The 23,935-nt window shown below is 41.1% G+C and overlaps 1 protein-coding gene across 1 annotated transcript in view; it reads left to right on the forward strand.

Annotated features, from left to right (window-relative positions):
• The window catches only part of IMPG1 (interphotoreceptor matrix proteoglycan 1), a gene marked incomplete at both ends in the record, with an annotated part of 86,671 nt that overhangs the window by 26,239 nt on the left and 36,497 nt on the right, over nt 1-23,935 (forward strand). Inside the window, 8 exons of the mRNA XM_079716349.1 lie at nt 121-185; nt 998-1,101; nt 3,286-3,438; nt 10,336-10,394; nt 13,488-13,508; nt 14,847-15,094; nt 16,516-16,592; nt 17,589-17,671. Of these exons, the coding sequence (XP_079572475.1) occupies nt 121-185; nt 998-1,101; nt 3,286-3,438; nt 10,336-10,394; nt 13,488-13,508; nt 14,847-15,094; nt 16,516-16,592; nt 17,589-17,671 (810 nt within the window). The remainder of the gene's footprint in view (nt 1-120; nt 186-997; nt 1,102-3,285; nt 3,439-10,335; nt 10,395-13,487; nt 13,509-14,846; nt 15,095-16,515; nt 16,593-17,588; nt 17,672-23,935) is intronic.

Raw genomic sequence — 23,935 nt, forward strand, 5'->3', positions numbered from 1 at the left:
AAAATATACTTTCTCTCTAATTTTTAGGTCTATTCAGTATAAGCAAATTTAAATGCATTTCCTCTATTGTCATCAAGCTCCTTTTCACCATCTCTTTTTTGTTTCCTATTGTGCTAATAGAAAAGATGAAATATCCACAAAGGAGACATTAGGAGAGCCTGGCGAAACCCCTGTGTTTTCAACAGGTAAGCTTAGAACTCCTCGTTTCATCTGCTACTGAATCTTAATTCAAACTATCATGAAAGCATGTTATTTGAAAAGCAATGGTTAATTGAAGTTGACTCAGTTTATAATGCACTTTCTCAAAACTAACTTGTATTACTAGCCTTACAAAATAATTTAAATTCATAGCATACGCCTTGGAAAATACAGAAAGGAATAAAAACAAAACCTAATCACCCATTATCCTGCAACGTGGAGGCAATCATCAATATTTTCCAACAAACAAATTCAAGATAATGTATTCATGTGTCCTTTACATAGTCGCAAAATGAAAAAGTAACCAGATCTCATTAGGCAAAACCATTTAACTGTAACACATCTGGGGAGCTCCAAACTTGCGTTCTGGAAAGGAATAATGAGGTATTTAAGTGGGATCAAGAGTATGGGTTAGACCCTCCCTGGTGGCGCAGTGGTTGAGAGTCCGCCTGCCGATGCAGGGGACACGGGTTCGTGCCCCGGTCCGGGAAGATCCCACATGCCGCGGAGCAGCTGGGCCCGTGAGCCATGGCCGCTGAGCCTGCGCGTCCAGAGCCTGTGCTCCGCAATGAGAGAGGCCACAGCAGTGAGAAGCCCGCATACAGCAAAAAAAAAAAAAGTATGAATTATATTTTGCTCACACACATATTTGTGTGATCTTGAAAGAAAATGAGTTCAGAATGCACCTAACATCTGTAATTTCCAGAGTGACAGGAAAAGCATGTGACATGGTGACCTCATTCTAATTTAAACTCCTCCAGTCTCATTTTCGTGCCTGTACTTTTTAACATTTCCACAGACGTTGCCAGTGTCTCATCCGGGTCCCTGCCTCCCCCTCCTGATGACACACTCTTCAACGAAATCCTCAACGACACCCTCCCGGACACCAAGATGCCTACAATAGTAAGAAGTTCTCAATCTAGCTCTTCAAATGTCTGTTTGGTTTCATTAGTAAAACAGGGAAAGACAAGGGATGGACTGGCCATTCACTGTTATTAGTGCTGCATTTCTATGACCCCAAGTAAGAGTCGGTGACTTCCTTCTATTCACTGTTCTCACTTCCTCCGAGGGAGGGACTGAAAGGAAAAGAAAATAGATTGGACACTAGGATAAAGTGAGAGAAGTTGCAACTTAGTTATTAACCCCAGGAGGGCAGGGGCCCTTCTCCCCTCAGCGCCTACAGGTGCTCACCAAGCGTTAGAGTGAATACATGATGGGTGAATGAATGAATGAATACATCAGTCAACCCATCAATGAAGTCAGCAAGGGCAGAGGTCTTCTTCCCAGTCATGTCCAGCACGAATAGACCAGATAAATATCCAAATGACCGAAATCCTGCATGTCAAGCTGGGGAAAAATAAACACAGTGTTTTCTGGCAAAAAGCAACCCTGGCCACCACTCTGAGTGAAAGGGCATGAGGATTGTTAGGGGATTGAATGTTGGTTATCGCTAAAAGGGGACTTTTTAATTGAAGTAGAGTTGATTTACAATATTTTATTAGTTTCAGGTGTACAGCAAAGTGGTTCAATGGTTTTATATACTCCATTTAAAGTTATGACAAAATAATGGCTATATCCCCCATGCTGTACAATAGATCCTTGTTTATTTATTTGATACATGGTAGTTTGCGTCTCCTAATCAAAAGGGAGACATGCTTAACCTCTCCAAAAGCTTTGAGCGCAGACCCTCAGTGCAGAAGCAGGCAAACACCACTCCCTTTGCTCCAGTGATAGAATTGTGGCAGCACAAATCAGGCAGCAGACCCAGAAGAGAGCAGTAATATAAGGAAAGGACCCCAAATCAGAAGCTGGATCTTATCCTTATGCTGTCACTGCCACAGGTCTACCATTCCCTGTCGTCTGTGAGGCTTCTCTGGTCCTTTCCTCTTCCTGTGACCCTCCCTCCAAGGCACAGATCAAAGCCAGAAGGTGAAGACAGGAAGCTCAGTCTCACCATCTCTACATGGAAATTCAGAGATGAGAACCCTGCTGGCCATTCTCTCTGGGCTTTAGGCTGGATGACTGTAGACCTGATGGAACTATTGCTATGAACAAAGAATTTAAACGTTTTGTTTTTCTCAAAAATACTGTTTCATCAACAGTGAAAACTGCTGTTGGAAAAAATTATTGAGATTAAGCATATTCACTGCAAAATTTCTAAGACAACCCCAGTCTGCCTTCTCTCTTTTCTCACATTACCTGTGTCCCATCTCCTTCAAAGTCTGATATAGGTCCCTCCTTCTCCTGTAAATATCCCCTGAATATTTTATTTCACATTCATCATATCCTCCCGTTAACATCATTTTCACCACCTACATCTCTATTTATTCTTTCATTCAGCAAACAATGGACCATGAACTAAAGATACTAAGATGAGCACAGTCCGGTCCTTCAAGGAATTTATAGTGCAAATAAGGGCAACAAAGTAGCCTAAGTGCTATGATTGAAGACGGCAGATGTATAGACAAAATAATAGGCTAGGACAGGTTGCTGAGGGTGTGACCTGCCTTGTCATGGATATTCACTGAGATTTTGTGCAGAAATGGTCTCATGTTTTTTGCTTTGAGGGACTCAATGAAGTGCGAGAATCACACTGGATTCAAGGAGATTTTATATGGGGTGACAAGATTACCATATTAAAAAAACACTTCTATGTGAGTGTATCATAGGATACACTGTGAGTGTATCTGGATCTGAACAATCCAGATGCCATTTGCTAGTGCAAAGGTTCAGAGAAGGCAAAGATTTCTACCCTAGATGGTAGAGGAGATGCTTTTTAAATGAACCAAAGGATATTGGTAAAAGGTAAATAAGTGTGTGTGTCTGTAAATGCTTTCAGGAAGAGCACACAGTCATAAAATGATGGAGTTCTCAAGGATCCTACATAATTAACTCATCGGAGCTTTGATACTCCGTGAAATTCAGAGGCCACTGCTAGTGAATAGGACTTTTATTCTAGAAGCACTTAAGGCTTCATAACCCACTTCCTGAGACAGTATCAACATATATTATACAATGTAACCATCTGCTTGTGATTTATATGAACAGAATCCCTTCTTTTTTTTTTCTTTTTTAACTCTAACCCAGGAAAGGGAAGTAGAATTCACTGATGCTGCTGAGGATGCGCTAGAGCAGAAGGTGGAGCTAAGCATCTCTCTGGCAAAGCAGAAGTTCAAGGAAGAGCTCACCGACTCCCAGTCCCCGTATTACCAGGAGGTTGCAGCCAAGTCTCAGCTTCAGGTGAGTGAACCCACCTCACACAACCAGAGCCCAAGTCAGGACTCAGATCTGGGAGTCAACAGCACAGAAATCCTCTTGGCTTATCTTCCTGTGACCAGGCATTCTTTTCATTTTTTTATTATTTATTTTTTATTTTTTTTTTACCTTTTGACCCCCTTTACCCATTTCTCCTATCTTCCACCCATCTCTACCTCTGACAGTCACCAATCTGTTTTTTGTATCTATGAGCTTGGTTTCGGGGGGGGGTTTGGTTTGTTTTTAGGTTCCACATATATGTGAGATCATTCAGTATTTGTCTTTCTCTCTCTAACTTATTTCACCTAGCATGATGCCCTCGAGATCCATCCATGTTGTCAGAAGTGACAAGACTTCATTCTTTTTATGGCTGAATAATATTGCATTGTGTATGATGTATTCCATCTTCTTTATCAATTCATCCATTGGTGGACACTCAGGTTGTCTCCATATCCTGGTTATTGTAAATAATGCTACAATGACCATGAATCTTTTCAAATTAGTGTTTGCATTTTCTTCAGATAAACCCCCAGAACTGGAATGAAGTGGAATTGCTGGATGACATGATAGTTCTATTTTTAATTTTTGGAAGAATCTCCGCACTGTTTTGATAGTAGCTGCACCATTTACATTCCCGCCAACAGTGCACAAGGGCTCCCTTCTCTCCACACCCTCTCCAGCACTTGTTATTTTTTAAAGGCATGGCATTCTTCATGGGTGATAAGTGGAAGAAGCTATATGGTCCACATCATCCGTCACTAGATCAAGACACTATCCCAAGATGGCTCTTCCATCTCTGACCATCATCGCAGCTGCCTGTTCCTGGTTAATTTAAAAAGCTCTTCATTCCCTGCAGGATAAATCCAAACTGTCATGCTGAACTTGGCATTTACATGCCATGATAAGACTCCTGCCTTCCTTTTCAGCCTCCGCTTCACACCAGTACTTTACCATCCCCCTCTTTACACTCTACTTTCCAGAAATGCGAACGGCTTGCAAATCTTTTCTTACCTTTAGTCGTTACATGCGCTGCCTTCTCTGTCTGGAATACCCTTCCCTGAGTTGCATTTTACAAACTTCATCATGAAATGTTCTCTCTACATTCTGCATTCTGGGTTCAGTGCCTCTCCTCTGGGCTAACACCCAGTGCCCACTGTTGTCACAGCACTTATCACCTTGTCTTGAGATTGTTTGTTTACACGTCTATGGTTTCATTGTCTCCACTCCTCTCTGCTCTCTGGCCGCACTCACTGCCATGAGGGCATGAGCTTCCCCTTAAGGGCAGGAACTGCTTCTTTCATCTCTGCTGCTTACCTCCTAATGCAGAGCTTGGGATGCAGTTAACTACTCAGTAACTGTTTGTAGAAATGCAATTGAAATTAGAAGCATCCATGAGATGATGTAACCATGAACCACATTTATGAACAGCCTGGGTGCCCAAGCATCTCAGCGGGGCCAGGGAACAGTCGCCTAGTTCTCATACTTGGAAAATTCAATGCTTTCCTCCTCGCAGCTGGAGAGGAGATGAATAACAGAAACCTTCTCAACCCCCACCTCTCCCTGCATCAGCATTCAGTCAATAACATGTAAAGAATCTTTTCTGTGAAATTCAAAGAGAAAGCATCAGCGTGGGATATTTATGAACCAGAGAAGTACTTAGACATGGATTAGTAGATAGAATGAATTAAAGAATTGCCTGTTAACTTTTCTATTTGTTCTTTGAAATATTCTTTTCAACAAATCCTTAGACTAGTCAGAATATCTTAAAATGGGATAATTGACCATAGACTGTCTTCACTGACCTGTTGTTAATTTTCTAAGCACCTAAAACAGCCTGATGTAAAATAATGCAAAGAAATCATAACTTTTTTAAATCTGAGTTTTAGTCTTGTTTCTGCCCAAGAATTAGCCATGAGAATTTGGGGATCACTTCCCTGACCTTTATTCCTCATTTAGAAACTAAAGATGACCTCGAAGTGCCTTTCCAAATCCAAAATGCTCTGTATCGAAATAGTAGCACTGTTCTTAACGCCTTATATATATTAACGGGATTTTTTATGGGATTCTCTACTTAAAGTAAAATCATTTCTCTTTTTGACAAGTGAGGATACTGAGGTGCAGGGAGATTAATTAATACACCCAACAGTGTAATACCTATTAACTGGCAGAGGCAAGATTCAGACCCAGGCAGCCTGGCACCAGAACCCCTATGCTATACTTTCTATTTTTCCCAAATAAATATGCATGGGGAAAGGATTTTTGTATCAGCAAATGCACATGCCTCTTCTAGCCTCTGAAAAATTGATCAACCAAAGAGGAGTATGTCTTGCTGGATCTTGTTCCAGAGACCATCACATCAGTCTTGCTGGTTGCATTTACATGGTCACTGGAGCCCCTCTTCTCAGCACATCTGTTCCCCTTCCAGGCACCTGAGCCGTCCAACCACCCAGCAGCTGCCATGAGATAACCAGCCAGCCTCACCAAAGCCCAACATTTGCATTAGCTCAGCCATTCAGGCCTAATCAGGAATTAATGGCCAGTGCTTTGCAGTAATTTAATTTCCACAATAAACTTAATGACCAATTTAATACAAATGTCAAAAGGAATGCTTAGTTGTTGTCTGAATGCTTTCGCCTGTGCAAACATCCAGGAGAACTCGACACGGCTGCCTTTTTTTTTTTAACATACATTCCAGCAGAATCAGGAAGGCCTCTGTGCATTTCACATTATTAATAAGGTTAACTGGGCACTTAATTAGCAATTTAGTGGTTAGCCACTCCATGATCAGACGGTCTCCAGAAGATAAGTTAGCAGAATTAACTGAGGGCCCTTGTCATCGCCTCCTTAGATGCCTTCTGCACCCTCCTAATCAAAGCTGATTCTCAATCAGTCACAGCCAGGTTCACAGAGAGGACACGGACACGAGCAATCAATCCCATCCACAGGAGCAGGGGCTTAGGGGTCGCTCTCCCTGCGAGGCTCCCTGCTGCGCACGTTGCAGCCGGGGCTTCTCTGGAAGCAGTTCTGTGTGTGATGGATTGTTTTCAGATGTGTAACGGCATCACTGGTGTCCTGGACCAGAAAGATGGACAAGTCAAGGGTCTGAACCTTGAGCTCCAGAACCTGCAGCTTACACTTAAAACAGTCCACGCCAGGTGCTGTCACTGGAATGGCAGTTGGGGGCACAAATGCCTTGTGGCCCCAAAGCCATTTGTCACAAGGCATCCACGGAGCTTTCCCACCTGCTCCCGTAATAAAGATCAGCTCTGCGGACACTGGCCTCCTCTCTCACCTCTCTTAAGCCCACCGTGAGGTGGGAGTGGACGCACGGAAACTTATTACCCAGGTCCCCTGCCCCTCACCACTATGAGGACCTTCATCCTGTCCTTCCCTCCTGAAGTCTGTCAAAAACAACCGACGGAAGGCTTGCTCTGCCTTGCCAGCCTCCATGCTATGTGCCCACTGAGGAAGTAAAAGTAAATCGAGCTTTAAGGAACTGGGAATCCAGTAAAGGTGGCAAAGACTAAGTAAATAAATAAAACAATATTACCAGCTCTCTGCTCAGCGTGTCAGGCACTTACTAGTTATTCCTTATGACAACCTTATGATATACGTATTGTTATCCCATTTTGGCTAAGAAGACCAAGATTCAGAGAGATTGAGCAATAAACTCAAGGTCTTGCAGCTAGAAAGTAGCAGAACCGATATTTAAACTCAGGTGTGTACAGCCATCTCCTCATCACCCAAAAGCTGAGCTACCTTCATCACTACAGTTGTTACACACTCAGGGAACAAACCTACTTTTAATACTGGTACAATGGAATATTACTCAGCCATAAAAAGAAACGAAATTGAGCTATTTGTAATGAGGTGGATAGACCTAGAGTCTGTCATACAGAGTGAAGTAAGTCAGAAAGAGAAAGACAAATACCATATGCTAACACATATATATGGAATTTAAGAAGAAAAAAAATGTCATGAAGAACCTAGGGGTAAAACAGGAATAAAGACACAGACCTACTAGAGAATGGACTTGAGGATATGGGGAGGGGGAAGGGTAAGCTGTGACGGAGCAAGAGAGTGGCATGGACATATACACACTACCAAACGTAAAACAGATAGCTAGTGGGAAGCAGCCGCATAGCACAGGGAGATCAGCTTGGTGCTTTGTGACCGCCTGGAGGGGTGGGATAGGGAGGGTGGGAGGGAGGGAGACACAAGAGGGAAGAGATATGGGAACATATGTATGTGTATAACTGATTCACTTTGTTATAAAGGAGAAACTAACACACCATTGTAAAGCAATTATACTCCAATAAAGATGTAAAAATTTTTTTTAATATATATATAATTTAGATGGTAAATCAGTCTACTGGAAAAAATAAATCCACGATACACTCCAAAGTCCAATGTAAGTGATTTGGGGATTATTTGTGCATCACTGCTCTAGTCCTTGGCACAGATAATGTAGACTCAGCAGTAATTTTAGATACAGTGACAATGCAGTGGCATATTGATGAGTTTAGAGAAAGAAAAGATGCTCTCAACTCGCTTAAGCAAAGTTTGCTGAGTCCCTACTACATGGATGACGACCTGCTGCAGACTGGGAGGAAAGGAGAAAAAGATGAGTAAATAGTACACAATCCCTGAGCCCAGGAAGCATAATCTCAGTGAAGAGACAGCCTGCCCCTCAAGGACTGCTTTACAGGACGTATGGCAGTAAGTTCTAGAACAGTAGGGAGAAGAAATAGTGGAGCCTGACTTGGGGGAGCTACAAATGCTTTTCAATAGAGAAGATGCTTGAGCTGCCTTTGAATGATGGCGTGGGGGAGGCAGTCAATGAGCAGAAGGTAGGAGAAGTTGCATTTGGGGCTAAAGGGAAAACAAGGTCACAGAAGCCCAGAGGAAGTACGTGTCATATTTGGGGAGACACAGGAGTTAGTTTAGTGTGACCAGAGGACACGACATTGGCCGAGGGGGTAAGGATGGCAGGAAGTGCAAATGGAAAGGTACATGGAGGGGTAGGTTGTGGAGGGTCTTAAATGTCATTCTACAGAATTGGACCTTATTCAGTAGGCACTGCAGCCCATCACGGGATTTTTAGTGAAGAGCAACAGATAGGGAATGATTAACTTGGGAAGAAAGTGTGGTCAAGGGGACATCTTCCTTCGCCCGCCCCAGCACACCCCCAAAACCCATTTCCCTTCCCTCCCCCTACACACATCCAGAGAACCATTCAGCAGTGTCAGAGGGGAGACAGGGAGGGTGTGCCTGCCATGGGGATAGGAAGAACGTGGTAGAAACAAAAGTCATGTGGAATTCAGACTAGCAGGCATTGGTGACTGGACAGCGGGAGCACAGAGGGAAGGTGTGTAGGGTTGCTGGGCTCTCTGGATGGAAGACCATGGGTGTTCGTGACCCTGACCGAGATAGGGAGCCTGGGATGGAAAGGCAGATCTGGAAGGAAGAGATTCACTCTGGTCTGGACGTATTTAGTTGGTGGCAAAGTTGGGATTTTCACGTGAAGAACTCCAAGCTGCATCTCAGGTGACTGTGGAAGATCCCCCAACGAGAGGCGGAGGGGAGTGGGTGCAGAGAAAGGGGGCCAGGGCGGCCCCTGCCTTCAGCGCTTTACTACTAACTGCTGTCACTTCCTCGTGGTCTCTCTTGCCTCCCTGCCGCCCACGAGTGAACTGGATAGGGCAGAGCCCGTTTCCATGGTCATGTGTCCTGAGAGCCTGGCACAGAACCCCCAGCAGAGCTCCCTGCATACATAGGAGCGTGTGTGCGGTGAGGGGCTGAGAATGCAGACCTGCAGGATCCTTACAGCTGAGGGAGAGGGTGAAGTCCGAAATAGGGTGGAGTGAAGGAGACTGAGAAAGTGGCCAGAGAGATGGAAAAAGAACCCGAGAAGAGCAGGCACTCTGTGGCAAAGGAGTGGAAAGCGCCCCCGGGTTTGGAGAGGACCGTCCTTGCTGGGGGAGCCCAGAGGCAGAAGCCAGGCCGCCGTGGATCTGGGAGACATTGAGTTCTGCAATTGTAAACTGTTCTGACCACGCACCTCGTGAGCAAGGTGAAATCGAGAAAAAGTAAAGTCCACATAAATCTGAGAGCAAAACTGATAAGATTAGCGTTTGCTTCTACCATTTCTTTTACACATTCTTTTTTTTTTTCAATTGAAATATGGTTGCTATATAATATGGTATGTTACCGGTGGACAATACAGTGATTCACAATGTTTTAAGGTTTTACTCCATTTATAGTTATTATAAAATATTGGCTATATTCCCTGCGTTGTACAATGGATCCTTGTAGCTTGTTTTATACCTAATAGTTTGTACTTAACCCCTTACCCCTGCATTGCCTCTCCCCCTTCCCTCTCCCCAGTGGTAACCACTAGTGTGTTCCATCTGTGAGTCTGCTTCCTGTTTGTTGTATTCACTAGTTTGATGTATGCTTCTACCATTTTATGTAGGTACAGCAGCCAGTTTGACTTTAATAATCCCTTTAACATTACAGATATTTTCCAAATCATATAATTCAATTCAGAAAATATGATCATTACTCTGTGTGTATAAATAAAAATACTGTAGCCAAAAATGTTTCTTCCAAATACCACCTTAAAATTATTTCATATTTTATGTAAAGTAACCAGTAAAGCAGGTCCGAACTACCAATTACAGCTTTTAAATAAATAGCAAAACACTTTCCTCTTGGTTTCAGAAATAAATGAGAACAAAAAGTTTGGCCTCCATCGTTACTTCAATTTTCCATTTTCACTTTTTTCCCCTAACTCATCAAAAGTGTTTAGGCTTTTTCAGTTAGATAAGGTCTGACCCAGTAGAACCAAAGAGTATTTCATATATTTCTTTCTCTCTGCAGATGCAAAAGGTATTTAAGAAACTTCCAGGGTTCAAAGAAATCCATGTGTCAGGATTTCGGTAAGAGAATCGGACTCGTCTCAATTTTTAACTTTCTTTCTCGCTATCCCCTTTTTAAAGCAATGTCATGAGGATTTTAAGGTCACTTTTACCCCAATTGTTTAGCTCCGCCAAATCCTGAAAGCTGAATACATTTCAGATGAAGGAGTTGTCTAACTAGAACATGATTCTAGGTGATTTTTCAGGAGGAACACAGGAGCCAACCTCCTCCCTTCCTCCGGATTCAGAAATGCGGCTTTCTGCAGAGAGCTCATCGCTGTCCTTGGCAATGTCATTTACCGAACCTCTTAGGAAAATCCCTCAGCAGAGACAGATCCCAAAAAGTAGCAATTCGTTACCTTGACGTCAATTGCCTGGTTTCCTATCCAATGCTAAATACCGTCATTATTTAAGCAAATCAAGCTGATCCTAGGGAGACAGGGGAAACTAATCAAAAGTGGTACCTATAGGGGTAAGAGAATTGGGTAGACAGGGATGGGGATGGAACTATGAATACCTGTTTTATCACTTTGATGTCTGACCGTACTTTTAGACCATTCTGATGTCTGGTCCCTAGTAATGTATTACCATGCAAAATTGATAAAATTGAATATTTAAATAGAAGACATGAAATAAAATAGTGCCATGCTAAAGCAGGGTTCCATTGTGTTCCCACAGCTTTCCCATAAGCAGGCCTATATCCAGTAGCATCTCAATATTCCAATGTGGGTTCAGGAGTTTTGGCAAGACTTTTGCATCTTTCTTTTAAGTTCTCACTATTCAAAACATCTACAAGGAGGATCATAACGTGGTATTTTTTTAACTGTGCCACAGGGCGTATATCAGCCCTGGTGTGAGCAGAATGAGATCCCTTGCACTGAGGGGGATTTGTAAAACGAGAGGACAGGCCTCTCTCGAAGTTCTTCCTGGCCTGTCACCATCTGTTGTCTTAAAGCAAGAAGGTCCACAGGGTGGGTCCCACATGCTCACAAAGAACAGTTGTGTAGGTGGGGGGCTCCACCCATTTATTTATCTCGAAGCTATCAGGCCCCTCTGATTTGTGTAACTCCAGAGGAAGGGCATGTGGAACATGAAAGTCACAACAGATGAAACCCTTAACATTTACCAAAGCAGACTCATTTTTCTTTATTTCGAGATGCTGCTCCACAGTACTCCATGTGAACTCAGATGGATTAGAGAGAAATAAAAGGTGATAGGAGAACACTCTGCATAGATGCAAGGTCTTCTGGATAGACCACTGCAGTGAAAGAATAAATTTTTAATTTAAACCTGAAGGAAATGATAGGAACAGTTCTCTCGGTGAATGTTCAAATGCTCATTACCGCCTCCCTTCAAATAAATGAAAAACTAATAATAAAAAAAAAAATCTGATTCAGAAGAAAACCAAAATGTTAGGTGATGAAATTTTGCAAGGTAAATATTTTAAAGTTATTATATCCTCTAAAACTGCATCTTTCCGTGTGTTTTTCTCTGTAAGAGTTTATCCTTCTTTCTGTCAAGGATGCTTCTAAAGTATATCTGATCACATTTTCCCAGTGATTTCCATTATGTTACATAGACTTAGTCTCCCAGAAAACGTTTTGACCCCCGAATACAATAAATAATATGCTTATGAGTGTGGCAAACTTTTAATCATGAAAAACAATGCTCAGAATATTGTAAGGTAAACATGTTATGAAGGAAATTGCTTTCTCATGGAGCCAGATCCTCCCACAGAAGACCTAAAATCCCAGGAGTCTCAAGATACCCTCTTTCTATGAGCTCACTCTTATAAAATCCGATCTATGATTAAACAAATGCTTTTATATCAGTGAACTCATTTGATTCCTGTAACACAACTGGGAAGAAGTTAGAACATCTATTATTAACACAGTTATGAGGAACATTAAAAGTTCCACTTTAAATATTGCTTTATCTCTTAAAGCAAGTATGAGAAACTATTAACAATCATTCAATCTAGTTGGAGGGTATATTCCTTCAAAAAACGTGTACACAGATCTCCACAGCAGCTTAATTTGTATTAGCCAAGAACTGGAAACAACCCAAATAGCCATCAGCAGAGTCATAGATAAACAAATTGTGGTATATTCTTACCATAGACTGCTACTCAGCAAAAGAATGAACTACTGGAATACACAACAACATAGATTCATCTCAGAATAATTATGTTGAGTGAAAGATGCCCCCAAAAAAGGAGTATGATATAGTTCCATTTGCATTTAACTCTCGACAATGCAAACTAATCTACAGTGAGTGAAGACAGATGAGCTTCTAAACTAAATCCACGTTATATGACCAGAGATGTCCAAAATGTTGTCATCAGTCTGGTGACCAAATGGCCTTTTTTTCTGGCACAAACAGGTGGTGGCGTGGCAAAATGAGTCCAGGTTTATGGTCTTCCAGGCCAGGGTTGGAATCTCGGTTCTGCTACTTTCCCACTGACAGCTTTCCCTCTCTCTGCATCTTCCCTTATCTATAAAATGGTGATCGTGTTGTTGAAAAGATTAAATGAAGAAGCATGTAAACTGCCTGCAACAGACCACCCACTCGGTAAACAGGTGTTTGCTTTTCCTGCAACCTGTTGCATGGTGAATTGTTCCATCCCCTCAAGGCTTACTGACTAAAGCACTTCCAAAAACAGTCAACAAAACTCCAGTTCCAGCATCTGGTCTCAGATAAATTACCTTCAGGAATAAACTAAGGGGATGAGAAACCCATTTATAAAATACTTTTTAAAACAACTTCCTGGCACCAGCACCCCACTGAAAACCTAAGATGTATAGGATATATTTGAAGCCTCTGTAAAAGGAATATAAGGAAATCAAAGACTTTAAGTACCTAAAATCTTTGAACTAAGGCTCAAATCCTAATAAGGAACATCATAGAATAATGTTTACTTCCTGAGATTCATATGGGTCTCAGAACTTCTATCCAAAGTCTGATGGCAGTTTATATGTTTCCTTCAAAGCTCTGAACCAACATGTGAGACAATGAAACTTTTTTTTTGTATGTGATTGATTCATCAAATGTCTCAAAAATTTCATGAAAATTCTTTCTCCCTTGCATGTTCCTGTTGTGTATGATGAAACGAAGACCGAAGAAAGAAAGAGATGGGTAATTTGAACTTTTTTTTAATGTTTTGAAATATAGTACATTTCCCCCCACACACACATTTATGTTCTAAACTCTTGCAGATTATTTTTACATATAAAGTCTGGGATAAGCCAGTGTCTTTTTATTGGTGTCTTATTTAAATGGGAGTATTTGATCAATTGCTCAGTAGTAGAAAAGAACACTCAAATCAAAATCACTACATGGAGAAGCAGGTAAACAGTGACCTGATCAGCGGAAGTGTGTTCTATAAAACTCAAAAGCTTTTCAAAAGAAAAACATAAAAACACATATCTGTGATACAAGTATGTTTCAACAATTTCTTAAATGTCATTTGTGCTGGGAAGTTGTCAGTCTGGATGCACACTGTGCATGCAAGCCGCCTAAGTCTGTAATAAAGCAGAGGAACTAATCTGCCACTTGGTTCCCAGGTCAGTGTGAATGGGGAAAGGGCCTACTGTATCTAGCTTGGCTCCTGTAATTGGGGAAATAACCAACTGTAGACTCTGACTGCTCGTGTGACCCGAAGAACTGCCGAGAATACACATTATCGGTTCCTGTGGCCTTTAAAACATTTTTGTATCCCTTTGTGTGGATTTATGGCATAAACTAAGAGGTAAAACCTGGTCCTAGAGGACAGAGCTAGAGAGGATCCTATTTCATGTTTACATGAGTAAAGGCGCTGATTCAATGAATATGATGACAAATACAGTTAATCATGAACTACTTCCCTTTCTCTTTTCTCACATCTTCCTTCTAAGATGTTATTTTAAAAGCAACTTGAGGGAAGAAGAGATTATGTTTAATATAGTGTTGTATTTTTTAATTAAAAAATACTTCTTCAAAAAAGTAGAAAAGAAATAGCCTTGAGAACTGAAGCTTTGACTTGGCTAAAACACGTACATATTGTTGTCCCCCTGCTATATCCTACAGGAGGCTACTTGTAGGAAAAAAAAAAAAAAGACAATTCATCCTTCTTGCTGATTGGCACTTATAAGACCATGAAAACACTGATCAATACCAGCAACTCTTGACAATTAACTTTTTCACAATGACCTGAAGTGAAAATTTATGGTCACTTGATCCAGTTAATAGTCTCTCTTCAAGCTGGATTTCAGTCCCATCATACATTCTATTTCAGAGCTGAAATATATGTCAATTCTTTTTCTACCTTTCAAATTTCTGACAAACACTGAAATTAGTTTCAAGTGTATGATATTCATTAAAAGTCCGTCAGGAAAGAGGTTGAAGCTGTCCTAAAGCTTTGTAGCAACGTAGTGATTCTCCTTATAAGGCATGTAACAATGGCTTTGGATGTGATGTGTCCTCTGCGATCTACAGGTCAAGCTCAACAGAGATGCAACTTACAGCCATCTTTCAGAGAGACAAGGCAGAAGCAAAAAGCCCTGCAGGTGACCTCCTGTCTTTTGATTCCAACAAAATTGAAAGTGAAGGAGACCTTCATGGAACGACGGAGGAAGACAAGCAAATGGAAATCTACCCCACAGCTTTAGACCTCAGAAAGCTGATCAGCAAAGCACTGGAGGAAGACCAGTCCTTGGATATGGGGTCAATTCAGTTCACTGATGGTCAGTGGGTGATTTCATAGGTCTGAGTTTATCCTCAATCTGACAGAGAGATGAGGAGGTGTGACTGTCTCCTAGTCACTGTCATTTTAACTTGGGTCCTGTAGAGTCAATCATTTCGGTGACAGGCCAATCACGGATGGTTATCATTTCTGTCTTTCCTCACTGCCCCCTGGGTCTCATTCAAGGAGCCATTCGTGACCACTTCACACCAAAAATAGCTCTAGGGAAGCCAAGAGGCTCAGCTCAGCCCAGCGCGACCACAGTCACCCAGTGGAACCCAGGTGGAGAGAAGAACCCGAGGAGAGTTCTGTTCCCCTGGCACAGCCCAGATTCCCTCATCTTGTAAATGGGTCAGGTTCCAGATGGCACATTTGAATTAGGATAATTTGCAAAGAGTTTCATAAAGGGACTATTTATAGAGGTTCCCCTAATGCCCAGAGGACTAGGACAGTTCCCTGGGGCTAGAAGCACCAAGTCCCCACTAGTACCTCCAGGCCTGAAGGGATGCCTAATGATCTAAGCCATCCCAAAGACAGGGAGCAAGGAACCACTGATATGGTCCATATAAGTCAACCTCCCAGGGCAGGGAGTAGTGGGGAGAGAAGAGCGTGGATCTAAAGAAATCAACAGATAATCAGGCTCACTCAGGGTCCTCAGAGGGGGCCTGAGGGACCCAGGAGCCTAGAACTCTTCACCCAATACTCTTGGCATAATAGATGAGCACTAGAAATGCCATTTTAATGTGACATGGCACGAAACTGGCATTCTCTGTCAGTTCTGTTTCTGTAGTTTAGAGAGTCAAACTCAACTCTGGAAAACTTTACAAAGATCCCTTGGGATGAGATGTACGGTGTGTCACTAAAGTTGTCAGTAAACATTAAAATCCTCTTGGTTCACTTTTGAATGTCTAGACAAGGAAAGTTCAGTGAAAACTTCAGACTCATCTCTGAGAGCATCTGGTACTCTGGGTTGGTCTCTTGGTTGAACCCTTTGGGATAATCTGAGAATTGGGCTTCAGGGTAGAAGTAGGACTCGCAAGGACTCACATTCGGTCCTTGGTTCCAGTATTTCTTCTAGCCATTTCTTTCTTTGTCAACTTAGTTATATTTTTGTCCCCACTGGCCTAGCCAATCAGTTGGCCTGCTTGGTCCAAATGTGTACAACAAAACTAAACACCCTAAAAATCCACCCTAATAACTGTTCTTATCCCATGGACTTGCAAGATGCACCCCTTGCATCCATCCTTCAGCAGATCACTCAGATCAATGACCACTAGTGCATCTGATGCTGATTTCTTGATGATTCGTTGTACCACTCCTTAAGAACTGATGATCGCCACATTTCCCAACCTTCACTGTTTCACTGCTCCAACCACAAAAGAAAAAAAGAAACACTCAAACCTTGTGATTTTTCACCCACAGAAATTGTTGGGTCTTTGCCAGCTCTTCATCCTGACACCCAATCGGAGCCGCCCACTCTCCTCACTGATATCACAAAGGTGAGTTTGTTGTCCTTGTGTTCTTCAAATAGGAACAAAGCCTCGAAATCTTCCATCAGAAAAAATCAGCTTAAGGACTGAACAGAGCAAGAGCCCCTCTGCAATGCTAAATATAATTCTTCTCTGAATCTAAAAAAGAATGAATATATGTATATGTAGAACTGATTCACTTTGCTGTACACCTGAAACTAACACAACATTGTAAATCAACTACACTCAAGAAATAAATAAATAAAATTCTTTTCTGTTTTTTACAGGCAGTACTTGCTTACCCACTTCCACTATCTGTATTAATAAAATATAATACAACTTGCTTTTCAAATATCCTTAAATTCAAAATTTCCTTCAACATAGTTAGAGCTCTGTTTCAATTAGAGTCAGGAATTGCCTTTTTTGATAAAAGAAATACATGTTCGTGAACTGAAAAAATACTTAAAGCAGAATATATTATTTAACTTTGACTTTCTGAAATAAATATAACATAAAGATACTTTATAAGTTTGTTCTTAAGTCTTAAGGTCTTATCTATATATTTATTTATGGGGGTTGTAAGGATAAATTAATATCTTAGGAAGTAAAAAATAATGAATTCAGTAATAACTTTTGTATTTCATTTAAAGCTATGTCCATTTAATTTATGCCAAAAGTTGTCACTACGGTGTTCGTAAATGGAAGCACTAAGATTTATTCCCTTTTTAAATAAAAAAATTCATAAGTTCAAATATGATTGACACACGTTTCAAAGTATTTTGCATATCAGTTAACCCTATACAGGCTGACTCAGCCAAGAGATTGTATTTTACTACCGTATCAATGCATGTTTTCCTTTCACGACATGTTTCTGTATCAGAACCTACATCAGAATCCACAATAGATTCAAGTCAACTACAAAATGATTTGCTTAAATTTAAATGAAAAGAAAAAATACAGAGTATAACCCTTCTCATATACAGAGAAAGGTCCCTTGTCAACATCTGTCCTAAATTCCTTCTTCAGGTTGCTACTCTGAGTCCAGAACTTCCTCTTGGTCAACCCATGCTGGAGCCAGTGGACAGAGCAGGACAGAGTCTACCTGGTGAGTTACTTCCCACAGAGTCTGTGTTAGATGACAACATCCTCTTTGAGGAATCCATCTATGACACTATCTCAAAGACCAGTGATAAGGTCATCCTCCACCCAGGAGAAGGTTGGGTCCCACCACTGTTTCCAACAGAAGAGCTGTCCACTGAACCACCTTCTTCTAAAGAGGTGGTCACCCTCAGCATCTTTTCCTCAGCTCTCATCCCCAGTCCCACAGAGAGCACTGACAGCCCTTTCCTGATGGATCTGGTGAAAGAAGCTGAAAACAAAGCAGCACCAACCACTGCCCACCCAGAACAGCCATCAAACCTGAGAGTCTGTCAGGACAAGGTAGGTCCTAAGGCCCACGTCCATGACAAGGGGCTATGGCAACAGAGGATTGGGCTCTTACAATCAGTGTTTGTATTCCTATTCGCCATATACAGGCTGACCCTGGATACTGTCTGTTCTGCTATGTGTGTCTCTTTAGTGCCAACGAGCACACGTGTAATTGGTCAATAAGGATGTCAGTAAACATTGAAATCCTCCTAGTTCACTTTTTTATTTTCTTTTTACTTTTTAAATAAGTAACTTATTTTTTTAAATTGATGTATAGTTGATTTACAATGTTGTGTTAATTTCTGCTGTACAGCAAAGTGATTCAGTTATACATATATATACTCTCTTTCTCATATTCTTTTCCATTGTGGTTTATCACAGGATATTAAATATAGTTCCCTGTGCTCTACAGTAGGACCTTGTTTTTATCCATTCTATATATACTAGTTTGCATCTGCTAACCCCAAACTCCCAACCCATCCCTCCCTGACCCCCTTCTCCCTTGGCAACCACAAGTCTGTTCTCTCTATCTGTGAGTCCATTTCTGTTTCATACATAGTTTCATTTGCGTCATATTTTAGATACCACATATAAGTGATATCATATATTTGTCTTTCTCTGTCTGACTTACTTCACTTATTATGATAATCTCTAAGTCCATCCATGTTGCTGCAAATGGCATTACTTCATTCTTTTTTATGGCTGAGTTGTATTCCATTGTGTATATATACCACATTTTCTTTATCCATTCATCTGTCGATGGACATTTAGGTTGTTTCCATGTCTTAGCTACTGTGAACAGTGCTGCTATGAACATAGGGGTAGATGTATCTTTTCAAATTATAGCTTTGTCTGGATATATATCCAGGAGTGGGATTGCTGGATCATTTGGTAATCTTATTTTTAGTTTTTTGAGGTTCCTGCTTCACTTCTGAATTTTCAAGAATGTTTACTTTTGAGGCAATAGGGTCAAACTTTCTCACAGTTAAAAAGGAAATCTTTATCAATATATGAAGACCTTATGAAAAAAAAAGCAAATATTCTGCAGAAGAGTCTTTTTTTAGTGCAAGAAGTAGTAGATATAGTGGCTTTAGGCACCTCTGTGCTTCCCACTTTATACAGCTCCCTGGTGAAACTATAAGTAAAAATGTCTTTAAGGAAGCGTGAACCCCAGGATATAAGGCTGATAAGGATGCTCTGTGATTCTAAGTGGAAATGCCAGGGAAGATTTTTTGTGGCTGATATTTTTAATAAAATTGTTTCTGTTTTAGTTAGGGCTCTTTACAAAGTTCTACGGGTTTTGGTGGTCTACCTCATTCCTATTTTCCTCATAAACCTTGTGTGAAATTAGTAGGCAATTTACTTTACTGTACTTTACTGAGTACAAGGTTTTTCACAAAAACATGTATGGCATGATAGCAGAACCACCTATACAGAGTATATTTGGTTTACATGATTACCAGTGACTAAATATTAACCGCATGATACAGTTATCTATTTCTGCATTACAAATCACCCTTAAAGCTAGTGCCTTAAAACAACAATCACTTATTTTGCCCATAAATCTGAAATTTGGACAGGGATCAGTAGGGACAGCTCTTCTCTGCCCCATGTTGTGACAACTAGAGTGTCTCAACTGGTATTGAAGATCTTTTTTCAAGAGGGCTCACTCACACAGCTGACAAATCAGTGGTCAGCCAGAACTGTTGGCTGGAGGCCTCATTTCTCCACTGTGCAGCCGCTCTGAGGGGCTGCTTGAGCTTCCTCTCAGCATGGCAGCTGGGTTCAAGGAGTCATTATCACAAGAGAAAAAAGTGGAAGGCCCCAATCTCCTCAGGGCCCAGAAACAGTGTCACTTCCTCACATACTAATGGTTAGGCAGTCATAGCGTCCATCTTGATTAAAGAGGAGGGAACATAGACCTTATCTCTTGATGGAAGAAGTAGCAAAGCATTTATGGCCATTGATAATCAACCACAATTCACAACAACCACTATTTTGACTTTTAAATCACTTAAAAGTTGGTTGGATAAAACAGACCACCTTTTGGTGACATGAATGATATTAAATGCTCACTGCATTCCTTTCTTTCATTATGATATCAAAAAACCTTGTTATAAGATCAGCATTTTGGGTATATTAATAAAAATGATAGTACATCTATGATGAAAGTATTATTGTGTTTTCAAAATTGCTTTACTGTTTTCATTTTTTGTATACATTCCTCCCATGCATAAATATACCATAGAACACTAAAGCTGGAAGGGCTCTTAGACATACTCTAGTTAAGCTGTATGTTTCACAGGTAAGAAAACCAAGGCTAGAGATGGGAAGTGCCTTGCTCAAGGTCACACCATGTAGCTGGTGGCAAAGCCAAGACCATCATTCAAGTTTCTTCCACCTATTACACTATGTTTGGCTTAGTAGCCCCATCATTTTAAAAAATATATAGTGCCCCAAACTTGTTTTCCCTCAACCCACAGCCTCTTCTTTCTCTATTTCACTACCTTGTCATTTTTTTAATAGTCTAGCCTTCTGAGTCTTCACAATCTCACCTCCTAATCACCACAGTTTTCACACGGTTTCACACGTTACAGGGATACAATTTTCACAAAAATCACAGATCTTTTTTCAATTTAGCAGTCTCACTTCCATCTTTGTTTTACTACACTGCTGGCACAGGGCTCCTATTGATGCTCCCTTCTTTACACTCCTTCATTTAGCTTCCGCAAGATGAGTCATTCTTGGTTCTTAAGTTTTTTTTAATAATTTGGTTATTAAAATCCTGCCTCATTCCCCAAAAAAGGTGATGATGGTTTACAGGCTTGTGTGAAATACAATAAGATTTTATTTTAAAGAACTGAAAGAAAAATGGAAGAAAAGATGAAACAAAGATAGGTCAGATGACTCTTGGAGTAATGAAAATGTTTGGGACCTAGATAGAGGTGGTGGTTATGCAACGCTGTGAATTTTCCTAACACAATTACTGAATCATTCACTTTTTCTGAGGTCATCAGAGATTTATAACTAATAAATAATTTTAGAAGAACAGAATTAAGGTGATATTGAACTGAATATTGCCATCACTCCTTTTCTATATTTGGCATTTTATGATTTAAACCATTCACTTTAAAATGTCTAATTTTATGTTATGTTTCACCGTAATAATATTTGTTTAAAAATCAAATGACTCCATAGGGAAAATTGTTTAGAAAGTAAACATCAGAACATTATTTGTTTGCTTTAGGTGGTTCATGAATTTGGCTTTGAGCTTCTCAGCAGACTGTGCAGTGAGGACAATGCAATTTGTCACATAATTTGGAACCTGCATGCTTAGAGCATGGTAACTGCTTAGGAGAAAAAAATTTCTCCTATGAGTCCTCCTAAGAAGGAGCATCTGGGTTACGGTGAACCACGTTCTGTCTGCCTCAGCGTCCCTACAGCATAAACTCAGTGTCAGGTGTTTCCTAGAAGGCCCTCCCTGGAGACGCATGACAAATGCCTGAACCCAGGTCATTACAGTGGTTCCATGAGGGACAGGTGCTGACCGTCTGCCTTAACTCAAGGATTGATTTTAGGGTATCCAGGGGAATGACTGCGGTATAACCTTCAGTCAATGCCCCATAAATAAAAATTACACTCATAACTGAGCTTTTGACTAGTATTGACCAAGAAGCACTATATTTGTTGGCCTGGGCTTAGACAGCAAATATGCTATATTGCCAATGAAAGGCAGATCCATACGTTTTCATAATCAGCCCAACCAGAGATAGAAAGGACATATCTCAACGACCAATGAAGACCCCCACTAGGAAACATCCCTGATAAAAAGGCATCCCACTCATATATGTAGAAAGGGGAAGGAAAACAAAGAGCAGCTCTGAGCAGGACCAAGGCTTCCCTCCCTCAAAAAATTCTGGGTCTCTCCGCAGCACAGATAGATTACAACCAGGACTCCAAAGCTGTGCACCTTGGCATCACTGAGATAATTCTAGCCTGGAAAATTTTTAAGGTTAGTGTCACCAAAGGCCCACTAAACCATTAAAATCTCAGTCAAGTACTCATAGAAATCTCTCAGCTTAAGTAGTCTAATGTAGTGGTTAATCCCCTGAGATAAAGTACTTGCAAAATGTGCCTCTAGAACATTAAATGAATTGGTGTCTATCTGGTCTCGAATTCTGAGGTCTTCTATTTTTATTTTTTTAGGTGAGTTGATCCCATTCTTTCTTGCAGAGCCAATTATCTGTTAAGATTATTCCTATTTCATAGAAATGAGTCATAAACCTATAGGACAAACTCAACATTCTGTTCTCCACATAACATGCATCCAACTCGTTCAAAAGTGGTATCATATCATTAGGATAGAAATTTTGTGTGGTTTGGTTTTGTTTGGTTTACACGTGCATAGGCAGCAATACATTTTCCTTTTCATTCATTAGAATGATGGTCTGACCTATCAAAAAAGAAGCTCTTTAGTGTTCTCCCTCCCAAATTAGTTTTTCACTTGCTAGACATTCCATTTAAGATGTAAGCCAGATCTCTCAATAAATTGCAATATCTTTTTTTTTTTTCCTTCTGCGGTACGCGGGCCTCTCACTGCTGTGGCCTCTCCCATTGCGGAGCACAGGCTCCGGACGCGCAGGCTCAGTGGCCATGGCTCACGGGCCCAGCCGCTCCGCGGCATGTGGGATCTTCCCGGACCGGGGCACGAACCCGTGTCCCCTGCATCGGCAGGCGGACTCTCAACCACTGCACCACCAGGGAAGCCCTAAATTGCAATATCTTAAATGGTGAAAAAGCAAACTTTAGGCAGAGCTATTCTGCTATTGGACATTGTTTTGCCTTTAATTCCCTGCATTAATCTGGATTCTCCAGAGAAACAGAACCAACAGGAGATTAGAGATAGAGAGAGAGATAGAGATGATAGAGATATAGAGATAGAGATAGATTCACTATAAGGAATTGGCTCCCATGCTTATGGAGGCTGAGACATCCCAGATCTGCAGTCAGCAAGCTGGAGACCCAGGAGCATCAGTGGTGTAAGTCCCAGTCTGAGTCCAAGTCCAAAAGCAAAAGAAGACCAGTGTTCCAGCTCAAAGACAGGCAGAGAGAGTGAATTCCACCTTACTTCGCCTTTTGTCTTATTCAGGCTTCCAACAGATTGGATGAGGCCCACCCACGTTAGGGAGGAACCTGCTCTACTCAGTCTACCAATTCAGATCTTAATCTCATCCTGAGACACCCTCACAGACACACGCAGAATAGTGTTTACCCAAATATCTGGGCGTTCCATGGCCCAGTCAAATTAGCCATCACAACCCCCATCTAGGTAATAGGTTAAAACACCACACGTTTCTGACTTTTCTTAATCTGGCTTCAGCCTTTGACTCCATTGAAAGGAATCAGTGATATGAGCTAAACTGAATGAACCCATTAGAGAACCCGGGTGCTCATATTCCATGAGGTCAAGGACTCGGTCTATCTCTATTCATTGCATCATCTTCAGTGTCAAGCCAGATGCGTGGAACATCTAGACAGGCAATTAATATATATTACATGAGTTAAAGGAGTAAATGAATGAATTTATAGCATAATACCTCCATGAAAGTAAGAGTTGATGGGTTAATTTGATTATTTCCCTTTTTGCTCTACCTAAAAAAGCAGCTCAGAGAGTGCCAATTAAGTGGTACAGAAACAGTGGTCAGCTATCTATTCTGGTCATTCTGCTCACCATTGCCATAATATGTCATCCATAGTCATGCCTTTGTGGCTTTGCACAAATTATTTTCTCTTGTGCTCATAATACCCATCCATCCTTCTAGCCTGATGACCTCCTACTCATACTTTAAGTTCCAGCCAACATGCCACCTCCTCTGTGAAGCTTTTACCAACTGCTACCTGAAAAGACTCATAATTACCATTTATTCCCTGACTCTAAAACAAAA

The sequence above is a fragment of the Hyperoodon ampullatus genome (genome assembly GCF_949752795.1).
Source record: "Hyperoodon ampullatus genome assembly, chromosome: 12".
NCBI lineage: Eukaryota > Metazoa > Chordata > Mammalia > Artiodactyla > Ziphiidae > Hyperoodon > Hyperoodon ampullatus.